This window comes from Rana temporaria, chromosome 3 (genome assembly GCF_905171775.1).
Source record: "Rana temporaria chromosome 3, aRanTem1.1, whole genome shotgun sequence".
Classification (NCBI taxonomy): Eukaryota; Metazoa; Chordata; class Amphibia; order Anura; family Ranidae; genus Rana; species Rana temporaria.
The window spans coordinates 135671118-135684185 of NC_053491.1; the positions used below are offsets into that span (position 1 = coordinate 135671118).

The window sequence follows — 13068 nt, forward strand, 5'->3', positions numbered from 1 at the left end:
TAAAGAAAAATGGATTTCTATAATTTATTTCAATGTACTAGGTTCATATTAAGCCACTATTTTTTTACCTTACCTACGTATGTACTGTGTGCTATATGCAGGGTGCCACCGCTGACCTCTTCTGAAAGTGGACGTCGCCACAAGATCTCCCACGCTATCCACTGTCCATCGGGTGCAATGCCCAGCTCTTCAGCTGAAATCTAGGGTATATAAAAGTATCTTTGGCTGGCTGCAAGTCTCAAAAATTACAATTTATTGAAAAACCAAGTCATGAGTAAGCGCTGAGCTAACACGAAACTTGTAGACTCCTCTATACACACCCTATATACCTTATTACATGTACATGTGTTTTTATGTGGTTTTTCAATAAACTGGAATATATGTGGAGTGCAGCCATCCAAAGTTACTTCATATTTTCTAAAAATGCTAGTTGCATGGTAGTCATACTGATCTACTGGGCCTAAAAGTGGAGCTTTACCTACCAAACGGCATGGGAATCAGACCTGGGCGAAACAATTGAAGAGGAGATATTGATAAAGTGGTTGACCATGGTGCATAAGGGCATGCTCAATACTTTGCTTGTGGAAGCAAGGGAATCGCGTTGGTACCTCGTCCCAACAAGACTGGCAAAACTATACTATACTATGCAGGCAGGAGGGAGATATGAAACCTGGTGGTCCTGTCCGATGCTCCAATGTTTTTGGATCAGAGTATTCAGTCTTGTTTATTCAGTGACGGGACAGAATATACCCAGAAAAATGTGTAAAAATATACCCAGGAGGTGCCAAAACGGCACTGTTCGCTGACCTTGTCGGAGGAGATCCCCAGACATCTTCAAACTCTTTTTTTTTATCTTTCTAGCAGCCAAAATAACCATAGCGCAAGCATGGAAATCGCCCGTGATTAATGTCACGATGGTGAAAAAAAATATCCTGGAATATGGTAAACTGACCAGTATCCGCAAGCATAAACAAGCCAAGTTTGAAAATGTATGGAACCCCTGGATTGCATACCTCCAAGTCCCCCAGCTGCTAGACCCCCCTGAGGATTGAGGCCTGAGCTGAGGGGGACTAACCCTGCAATGGTGTGAACCCAGCCTAAATGACGGTTTACAAAATTAAAAAAACAGCTTACATGCACAAGTACCAGGAGCCTGAAGAGTGAATTAATCTTCTAATTATATGTTCTGTCTGATGAAATCTCACATATTGGCAGTCATGAGACACTTATCAAATGTACACTTGGTCAATCAGTTCTATACGCATGCACAGAGTTTTCTCAGCAATCAGGAAACTGAAGAGGATCTAAATTTTTATTTATGCAAATTCTTATAGTGGCGCAAGCCAATGCTGGACAAACAGGGATGCAAAATATTCAGTGAACACATATACAAGAAGCTGTTGTCCAAGGTCAGGGATTGTGGTTTGTAATTCTACTTGTGAAGTGTTTTTTTATCCTTGTTTAGTTTTGGATAGAGTGGGTCATGGTTAAAGCAGTAGTCAATCACCCAGAAAAAGAAAATTGGGCACCTTGCAGCGTTATGCCATAATGTGCTAGTATACACTGCTTATGGAGCCCTCCAGCACAGCGCTGTCACTGGGCTCCCATCTTCACACAATTTTCCTTCTGAGTTTGTGGGCTCCAGCTGTATACATGGCTGGGGCTGCGATGACATCATTCCCACGCAGGAGTCCCGGCATGGAGCTCCAAAAGGTACAGCATGGGTACGCTTGCCCATTCAGAGCGCATGCACCGGTGACATTACCAGCCACATCCCGTGTGAATATTTCCTAAACAGTGCAAGTTTAGGAGATATTCACTGTACCTACAGGTAAGATTATAGGCTTCCCTGTAGGTACAAATTCAAAAGTGGACTTTTCTTCCACTTTGAGGGCCAGTTCACACCATAGAAATTGAATTTTTTATTAGTCACGGTTATAAAATTTAGTAAATTCGTAAATGTTCTATTTTATGCATGCTAAAAATGTACAAAGCCTAAATGATTTACTGGCTGCTACAGTTAGGGCCCTTTCGCAGGAGCCAATAGCTCCCATTGCTGCGGAAAGAGAGGGCGAGAGAGAGGGGGCGAGAGAGGAGGAGACTGCTCTTGGGCACAGGTCTGGGTCGAGATTGGTCTCAACGTTTTTTTTGTTGCAGGGAATGCATCAAAGGTAAAAAAAATGTACCTTTAGAACCACTCCGTTTAAAACCCTTTTGACGTTATAACCACTTTTAACAGCTTGTCGGTTGTCAGGATCCAGGACTCCTGACCCTCTACCTGGACAGTGCTGATTTGCCCTGCGCTGATCACATGCCCTCTTCCCAGAAAAAAAAACACACACTAGCAATACACACCAAACTGAGCATGTGCAGCCTGGCTCCAATGGCTCTGTACTATCCAGACATGTTCTGGAGTCAGTGTAGGAAGGAGGATCTGAGGATTAACCCCCGAGGCTCCACCGTAAGTATAAATAGCATGCTTTACTTTATATACACACACTGATTTTACTATTGTGGGTTTAGAAATACTAGAAAGATGATCTCTTGTTTTTAATGTAATTGAAATAGTTAATTTTTACCAAGCTGGTCCAAATGAACTATTGCCTGCACTACAGGTTATGTCCACTGTGTGTGCTATATAGGCTAGAACAGGGGTTGACAAATTTGAAATCTAGGAGCCAGCTAAAAAAGTTAGGAGCCAGAAAACGTGCCCTGTCCCGACGAGCTTGCGCGCAGAAGCGAACACATACGTGAGCAGCGACCGCATATGTAAACGGTGTTCAAACCACACATGTGAGGTATCGCCGCGATCGGTAGAGCGAGAGCAATAATTCTAGCCCTAGACCTTATCTGTAACTCAAAACATGCAACCTGTAGAGTTTTTTAAACGTCGCCTATGGAGATTTTAAAGGGTAAAAGTTTGACGCCATTCCACGAGCGGACCTAATTTTGAAGCGTGACATGTTGGGTATCAATTTACTCGGCGTAACATTATCTTTCATAATATAAAAAAAATGGGGATAACTTTACTGTTGTCTTATTTTTTAATTAAAAAAAGTGTAAATTCTCCCCAAAAAAGTGCGCTTGCAAGACCGCTGCGCAAATACGGCGTGACAGAAAGTATTGCAACGATCGCCATTTTATTCTCTAGGGTGTTGGGATAAAAAAATATATATAATGTTTGGGGGTTCTAATTAGAGGGAAGGAGATGGCAGTGAAAATAGTGAAAAATTACATTAGAATTGCTGTTTAACTTGTAATGCTTAACTTGTAATACCAACGGCCACCACCAGATGGCGCCAGCTTACACATCTGGTGGTAATAACTTGTAATACCAACGGCTCACCACCAGATGGTGCCAGCTTACAAGCCAAGTCGCCAGGACCCTATTTCTAGTCGCCATGGCGACCTGGCGCCCGGGATTTGTCGAGCCCTGGGCTAGAAGGTAGCCTGAGCTGCATATAGTATACAGCACTGTGTTCCAGCAGGACAGGAACTTCCCACCTCACTGCTGGAACAAAATCGAGCCGGGCTGAACACTGCTCAGCCATTCACATGAATACAAAACTTCCGATGAATGGCTGAGTTAGAGATTGTGATGTCATCTGCCCGCCTCTGCTTCAGCCAGAAGAAGCTTTGTATTCATTAATAGAATACAAAACTCCCTGTGAATGCCTAGCCCGATTAAATTTTGTTCCAGGAGTGAGATGGGAATGTTCCGTCTCATTGCCGGGACACAGTACTGTATGCTGTGTGTAGCTGAGGGTAAATACAGGGCACACATCTAGTAGTGAAAGTAATAGTTAATTTAAACCAGCTTGGTCCAAACTATTTAAACTTCACTAAACCTGGAAATCAGGTTTAGGGCACAGTTTGTCCAACAAACTTAAGACTGAGCTGCCCAACAAGTTATGAGTCACGAACGCTCCACCAACTGCCTCAAAACATAAATAAATCTCTCGATTATATCAAAATTCTGTATAAAATTGAATCGGGAAATTTAAACTAGGCAACTCTAAACAAGGAGCAGTGCACTGCATGAGGCAGATTTATTACAAGGTTACTGCTCGAGTCCTAAATTCCCCCAACGGCTTCTGTAAAGTCGCTTGACTGAATGAAATCTGACCCTGACCACTTCTTAAATTATGTTGAAATTTGCCTCATCTTCAGTAATAAGTCTGTCTTTTAACTTTAATAACTGTCACACTTGGCTGCCCAAGAACTGAAATGCAGAGGTCTTTGCTGACAGAGATGCAGCTTGATTTGTGACTAATCGAGCAGCTAATCTGCTTGATAAATGTCCCCCATTATACATTCACTTAAAATTTACCTGTATGGAAAAAAAATAGTCTTCACTTTGACATGCACAGACCTGGCACAACCTTTACTCATACAGTACTTCGGCACAGAACCTAGTGCATGAACCAAACAGCACAGAGAATGGCCAATAGTAATACTCAAAACATACTGAGCAGACGTATCACTCTCTATTGAAATCCTCTCAGAACGGCTCATGTGGATGTGGTAAAAGTTACTTTTTTTATTCTAGGTTTGCATTATATTATGTTTTATTGCTGTGCCTTTTATACTGTACTGTATGTTCCAAGCCTGGGAACATAGACCTGTCGAGGTCATCCATTCCTTGTTTTTTTTTTTTTACAAATTGCTCAAGAATGTGAAATGTAAAAAATATATACATTAGCAAAGTATGATTTTCATTATATATGGAATGAACAAGAATGGATGCCAGTTTCTTTGATTACCGTAGTTTCCAAGTTATTTCAGAGAGAAAGGGTTTTCTTATTGTGCATAACAAAAGGGTAACAAAATTTGTCCATACAGTAAAACCTTGGATTGGAAGCATAATTAATTCTGGAAACATGCTTGTAATCCAAAGCACTCGTATATCAAAGCAGATTTACGGAGACACAGGACTTTTAAAGAGAATAAGCAATTTAGCTGTATTCTTGTTTAAAAGTAAATGAATCACATTTATAAAAAGATTGAATTTTTACTTGTTTTTTTTTTCCATGCAGCTGTGTGGGCCCTTTGCGACGTTGCTGCTATATAAAGGCGGCATGTTACTATTTTGTAAACCATGATTTATCAGTATAAGCAGGAATTTCATAGATTTTCCTGTACAAGGAATCCAGAACACTAAAATCACCAATTTTCCTGGCCATATACCAGAAGACCACATGAGTGTATACAGTTCATGCTATGCTATGTTTCAGATAATAGCCAGTTATAAAGCCATCATACTGCAATAGCACCGCATGCAAACCACACTAACTGCACAGTAAACATTAGTGCTTATGTATGCAAAAACAGCGGGACAACTTTGGCTGCCATTCCTTCATTATTGACAGATGTCCAGCACCATACTAACAAACCTATTTTATATAGGGAATAAATAGAATGAAACCTTGAGTATTAAAATAGATAATATGTTGTCAACAGTAATCCGAATCTTTCATCATCTAAATCTGCCATAGGAATAAACTGACTGGTTGCTATACGGCAACAAAACAATAGGCCTTTCAGATACATCGGCAACATACAGAACCAATAAACCAAGGCCTAGCTTAAACACATTAAGGGCTTGTCCACACTTGCTCAAAAATACTTACACTTATCAAAACACGCTCAAATCATTAATGCATGTAATAGGCGTGTTTGATAAGAGATTAATGTGTTTGCATCGCAATTGACATGCGATTTTGGTACATTAAAACCGCATCACAAATGGCCATTAACTGTAATGTACTAATGCACCGTAACCACATGCTAGTGGCGCATTACCATAGACTTGAATGGAAGGAGATGAAATGCTTCAACTCAATTCAAGCTGCACATGAAGTGTAAATTTTGAGGTGAAGTGATGCAAATGTTCTAACATTTTGATACTGTGAACGGCACTGTGCGCTGTCCAGATTATCAACCGCATAGGCGTTTAAAGGAGCATTAAAAACGCCCCTCTAATGCCAGTGTTTCGTGAGATTTGGCGACCCACCAGAATTGGTAATGGAAGAGACGTTCTTTTGTTGCCATCTTTCTACACCCCGTACTCCTCCGTAGTACGGATGAGCTCTGGCGTGTTCGCACACTCCACGTGCAGAGCTCGCCAGGAAGTCAGCACCACGCTGTGCTAATCACAGGCAGGGAGACATTGTCCCGATGCTAGGCTGGAGAGATCGGGAAATGTCTCCCTGCCTGTGATTAGAGCAGCGCCGTGCAGAATTCCTGGCGGGCTCTGCACATGGACTGTGCGAACACGCCGAAGCTCATCCTTACTCCATAGTAAGGATACTCTAAGAAGGGGGAAAGCGGACATCTTGTTACACCCACCGGAGTTTTCCACTTTACACGCATCTTTAACAGGAAAGTGAGTTTATACACTGCTTAGTGCTTCAAAGTCCATCTGACGGTTAGATGTTGAATTTTAAAAGCAGCGAACTTCTGTCAGATTAGCAAACCTGTGAGATGAGCAGGCTTGTCGCTGCTTTTAAAATTCAACATCATAACAGTCAGGTGGAGTTCAAAGTACTTTATTTCAGTATATAAACTCGCTTTACTGTTAAATATAAGTGTAAAATGCAAAACTCCGGTGGGTGCAACAAGATGTCCGCTTTCCACTTCTCAGAGTATCCTTACAATGGAGAAGTGCGGGGTGTAGCAAGATGGCGGCGACAGAATGTCACTTCCATTACAAATTCTGTTGGGTCGCCATATCTGAGTAAACATCTGCTTTCATTGCCAGTGTGAACTAGGCCTAAGGCCCCGTACACACAATAGAATCCATCCGCAGATAAATCCCAGCAAATGGGTTTCAGCGGATAGATCCTATGGTGTGTACACGCCAGCGGATCTGTTTCCGCGGATATATCTCCCCTGGGATGGATTCCAGCAGATCGGATATTTGCTGACATGCAGAACATATCCATCTGCTGGAGTCCATCCCAACAGATGGATCCGCTGGTCTGTACAGACTCACCGCATGCGTGGAATTCCTTATATGACAGCGTCGCGCACGTCGCCGCGTCATAATCGCGGCGACACGTCATCGCCAGAGGATTTCGGCGCGGATTTCAATGCGATGGTGAGTACACTCCATCGCATTAAAATCTGCTGAAATCCTCGAGAGGATTTATCCGCGGAAACGGTCCGCTGGACCGTATTCGCAGATAAATTCTATCGTGTGTATGGGGCCTAAGAACTAGCATGCTACAGGATACCAGTGCCCTAGTGGTAAGCACTTCCATCTTGCAACACTGGGACCATCTCTTTGAATCTTGGCCAGGACACTAAACGCATGGAGTTTGCTTGGTCTCCTGCTTGCTTGGGTTTCCACAACAACCCAAAAGACATACTGGTTGGGTAATGGCCTTGTGTCTAAGTATGGTATGATGTTTACACACTAGGGGGAGTAACACCGTGCAACAGGGTAATATACTCCAAGGGCTACTATTTATTCTGCCCCTTTTTACATCATTAGGGGGAAAGGCTGTTAATATTAAACCCCACCGATTGGTAGATCCCAAGGGAAGGGGCGGTCTGTGCTGCACGATGTTACCCATATTTACATGCAAGTGACTGATGAGAAACAACACCTCAGAAGACGTCATTACGAAACGCGCGTCAGTCGGTGTTGCGCATTACGTCACTTCCGGGTGAGCGCAAGGTGGAACGCAGCTGGAGCGCACACTGTAATCCCCGCTACAGGCGCTCATTACAAATACCCGGCAAGCTACCCACATTTTATACGAGCCTCGCTCACTTAGCTTGAGCTCACTAATGCTGTCCTATGTTGTTTTTATTTGATAATTAATTTTTAATATGTTTGTCCGTCACTGAGCTGTATTGTTTGCACAGTGCGGTCTTTTTTATTCATTGTTTTGGCAGGCTGTGGCTGTAATAAATAAGTAGTTTTTTAATACTACACCATGGGAGCTTATTCTTTTTCCTCCCGAGGGATTACTGCATAAATCTGGGACTGGAAGGACTCTAAAGTGGAAAGCTGATACTTGCCGAGGAGAGATCTGGAGCAGTGGACATCTGGGAAACCTATACTACACGCATTCTACCCCTGGCGGGGAGTTATATCTGGTGAGTGGGGACCCTTGTGGGGGAGCACCGGGACCACCGCGATTGTACCACCTGTATAGGAACACCTATCCTCACTGCAAGAACCTGCACCCTAAGTCCTGTTTGGAACAAATAGAACTGGCTCGCTTAGAGGCTATTTCCTATGCGACACCTTAATGTGGAATATTGTCTGAACTCTTTTCCTTGGACCTTAGATCTATTTTTGGATTTATGTCACTGAGGTTTTGTTTTTGTTTATTGTTTTTTCTTGATTTGTACACAGCACTCTGCTATTAGGCACCTTACTGCAATATAGGCGGTATTGTAAGGCAGGTTAATCATACCTGCATAGGGCCTTTTTTTAGGTCTATATTAATTTTGGTTTGTTTCATCACTGGTTTTTGACACAGGTATCTCATGTGGAATACATCCATGTGACCTTAACACTGGTATTTGACCCAGGAGTTTCACATTTTTTACACTATTGACCTCTCTTCACCCTTTATGGTTTAGGGGGGTAGGGCATAGGCAGCACCATCACCCCACTTTCACACATTTATTCACCTTGTGTCTAAATTGGCCCAAGTATGTGTATGCATGCGAGATAGAGACCATAGATTGTAAGCAAGGATTAATGCTAGATGTACAGTATGAAAAGTACTGTTTAAATTGTTGCAGCTACATAAATATCTGCAATGATAAAAGAAATACATACATCATGTAGCATATCAACCAGACTGTGTTGGCATACATTTAAAAAAAAAAAAAAAAAAGGAAAAAGAAGTAGGATTGCAAACACTGTTTAGCTGTGGTATTGGCGCTGCACTTCCCTGCCCCATTCACAACCAGTTTTATAACAGATTGTTCTGCCAGGGGCTCTTCATAACCATTCCACATCAACAAAAGCTCTAGCCATTTATTTTTTAACTACTTTTTACCTATGTTAGCCCTTATCTTGCAGTTACAATACAAAGCACAATAAGGGCCAACATAGATGGAGAAGCACCACATGATAGGCAATTACATGCTACAAAGAAAGTTTGTATGAACATATAAAAAAAAAAAAACAGAAACCAAACGACCAGCATAAATGAGGTTCTATACAAACTCAATATGAAACGAGTCAGTACACAAATTCATTTGTTGGGTAGGATATTTAAAGCCTATGTGGGTTGTCTGTAAATACCTTCTGATGATCAGACTATACCCCAACCACTGACAAATCACTTGAAGTTGCCGCTTGCTTTTAGGAATACTCACTATGCTGCAGAATCATTCAATTGATATTCCCTTGATCTGTTGAAGCAAGCCTGTACCCCGCCATCTTTCCACAAGCGTTTGATGACTCCGGCCAGCTCAGAAGTCATAAAGCCTTCTTCTGCAGCTCCAGCCAGTACAAAAAGTTGACGAGCATCATCCTGTCCAAAAAAACATGAGAATTATAAAAAAAGGATAGAAAAATACACAACCTTTACCAAGAAAAAAAAAATATTTATGGTAGAAGTATATTATCTTTGTTAAATAAATGTGACTTGGCTTGGCTAAGGAAGCCGTTTAAATTAATTGCACAACCAATAAGCTAGCATGCCATTCAGCAGACATCAACGCTGCACTAAATGCAGATTTATCCTACCTTATACGGAAAGTAGAATGTTTGTTCAGTAAACCTACATGCGCACACAAAAATAATTAACATTTAACTTCTATGTGATGTTAAAATGTTTAAATGCTTACCAATTTTTGTTATTGTAATAGCCACTAGAGGCAGCAAACACAATTTAAACAGACGTTTTTAAACCACTTGAAGAGCGGCTTTTCTGACAATTTTTGTTTACACGTAAAAATCTGTATTTTTTCTAGAAAATTACTTTTTTTTCCCCCTAATTTCTTTTTATTAAATTCTTCAAATATAAACCTTTTACATTGTGCAAGATTCACTTACAATATACACGATTCATATAAATTATTCAATATACCAAATCTTGATAAATACAGATAACTTTAAAATACGATGCCCTTCGACAATCATCCACCCCCTTCCCCCACCCCCCCATCTTCCCCATACACTCATCACGTTTTTGAAAAAAAAGAAAAAAAAATTACTTTGAACCCCTTAACATATCTATTTTTAAAGCAGTGGCCCTATAGAATAAAATGGTGGGTGTTGCAATGTTTTATGCCACACGGTATTTGTGCAGCAGTTTTTCAAACACAATTTGAGGAAAGTCCCCCACCTGCTGCTTGCAAAAGCAATCCAGTGGCTGTTTAGCTGCCATGATTGCTTTTACAAGAAAGCCAACCACCGGCTGAAAAATATATCCGGGATGGTGCCTGCAGCTGCAGGCATAACACCGGTATAACCATTTAAAGGGGTTGTAAAGGTAAAAAATAAAAAATAATTCCGAAATAGCTTTTTTTTACCTTAGTGCAGTCCTCTTTCACTTATCTCATCCTTCGATTTTGCTTTTCAATGTCCTTATTTCTTCTGAGAAATCCTCACTTCCTGTTCTTCTGTCTAACTACACACAGTAATGCAAGGCTTTCTCCCTGGTGTGGAGAAAGCCTCTTGAGGGGGGAGGAGGCAAGCAGGAGAGTCAGGACACTCTCTACTTTGCAGATAGAGAAAGTAGCTGTGTGTTAGTGGGCGTCCATGACACTCCTGCTCGCCCCCTCCTCCCTCAAGAGGCTTTCTCCACACCAGGGAGAAAGCCTTGCATTACTGCATGTAGTTACAGACAGAAGAACAGGAAGTGACGATTTCTCCGAAGAAATAAGGATATCAACGCGATACAGTTTGTCTATTCAAGCCGGCCAGCTCTCGATCACAGCCCGTAGCTTCCAGAACTGGCACAGTACGCGGTGACGTCAGCACGCCGATTCACCCTACGCCGTTTCGTCAAAATTGACGTCTTCCAGGGGCATAAACTTTTTTGTCGCTGTGGACACACAGTGATCACTCACTTTATATAGTGGGAGAGACGGGATGTAGTCTCTTCACTTTATGTGTATGCACCGTATAAATTTTTACACGTCAATTGTATCATCACAGAAATTTGCATAGCTTGTAATTTTTCGTTGTACTATAGTGTGTGTGTCTCACATGAAAGTTGCAGCAATACTATTCACTAATTTTTGGGAACAGCGCAGTAAATAACTTTTCCAAGTTCTTTTCAGTGCCAAATATTTTGAATGAAGATTGAAGAAAACGTGGCTAGAAACTGGTAAATCTAATGTTCTCCAGGTTTTACCCGATAGATATGAGGGCTGTGAAAGGCTGAAATAAGCCAGATTGTCCCCGTGACCCAGAGACACACATGGCAGGAAATGCACAGCCTGCGAAGTCAAGTCATGCAGACTATACCATAAACTCACAATAGCAAGCAACATTAACTGTAGAAGGAAAGTGTGCACAATAACTAGACTTGACAGCTTCAGATAAACACAATGAGGAATTGCTAAAATGAAAATGCAGAATCAAGGTTATTAGCACTGATACAGACTGGGTTCCAGCCTGCTGGTAATAGAGGAAATTAAATTGGCTGGCTGAACACAGACACCGGAGGTAACAATCTCGCTCTGTTAGGTCCTTCACATCATTCTGGCATAGTATTAGGGTAATATAGTCTAGAGCCATGCTGGCACAGCCATGTTTTAGTTCAGGCTTGTTTTTCTCCCCACACAGAAATCTGCAGATTAAGACAGTGAAGAATATGGGTGTGTCACAGCCCAGCTACAAGCCAGAGCCTGAACATCTGTACAGCATACAGGATACGCAAACAATTGTGTTGTCAAGAAACTATTCAAGCATTTCTTACATTTAGAGACAGCTGAGTATGGTACCAAATGGCAGAAATGAAAGCAGAGTTTCACAAATACACAGACAGGCAGCAAATATGCACAACGTGTTCAAAATGAGCAGCAATTTATCTTTTAAAGAGATCCGCCACTGGATTATTCATCAAATACAAAAGATTATACATTATGCATTTATGGTTTTATTCTGCACGTCATCTAATCGGTAAAACGTTGTGTAGATACTCCAAAGCCCCAAGACTGCTGCTGGGTGCCGTCATCCTGGATGTGATGTCAGCAACATCAACAGACTAGGAGCTGTCACTTAAAGAGGAAGTAAACCCTCTTATTTTTTTTTTATTTTCACCCTGCAAGGCAAAGGCATAATGAGCTAGTATGCATAGCATACTCATTATGAAGTACTTACCGGAGATCGAAACCCTCCTCCGTCAGCGCCATCTCTCCACGATTCATTTCCGCGTATCGCGGCTCCGGGGCTGTGACTGGCCGGAGCTGTGATGCCGTCACTCCTGCGCATGCGCCGGCATGATCGCTGTTAGATATGACACACTCAGTGCACCGTTGTATACGGCGCAGGTGCCTTTCTTTTGCAAATATCTCCTAAACCGTGTAGGTTTGTTGCACCTACAGGTAAGCCTAAAGCTGTGTACACGCGAACGGTTTGTCTGATGAAAACAGACCGATACGATCGGTTTGTCCGATGAAAACAGTCTATGTGGTCCCCAATCGGTCTTTTTTACCCATGTTTTAAATTTTTCATATGGATAAAAAAAAAAATGATAGAAAAATCCGATCGTCTGTGTGGAACTCCATCGGATAAAAATCCACGCATGCTCAGAAGCACTGAACTTCATTTTTTTCGGCTCGTCCTAGTGTTGTACGTCACTGCGTTTTGGCACGGTCGGATTTGACTGATGGTGTGTGGGCAAGACTGATGAAAGTCAGCTTCATCGGATATCCGACGAAAAAAATCCATCGGATTAGATTCCATCAGATATCTGATCGTGTGTACAGGGCTTCAATCTAGGCTTACCTGTAGGTTAAAGTTGTCTGTAAGGGTTTATAACCACTTTAAAGCTAAAGTTCCAGCCTCAAAAGTCAGCAGCTACAAAACTGTAGCTGCTGACTTTTAATATAAAAATTCGTAGACCCCATACACACTATTACATT

The 13068-nt window shown here is 41.8% G+C and overlaps 1 protein-coding gene across 1 annotated transcript in view; it reads right to left on the reverse strand.

Moving 5' to 3' along the window:
- The window catches only part of LOC120931739 (guanine nucleotide-binding protein G(i) subunit alpha-1), a 107523-nt gene that overhangs the window by 24022 nt on the left and 70433 nt on the right, over positions 1 to 13068 (reverse strand). Inside the window, exon 4 of the mRNA XM_040343455.1 lies at positions 9346 to 9503. Coding sequence (XP_040199389.1) covers positions 9346 to 9503 — 158 coding nt within the window. The remainder of the gene's footprint in view (positions 1 to 9345; positions 9504 to 13068) is intronic.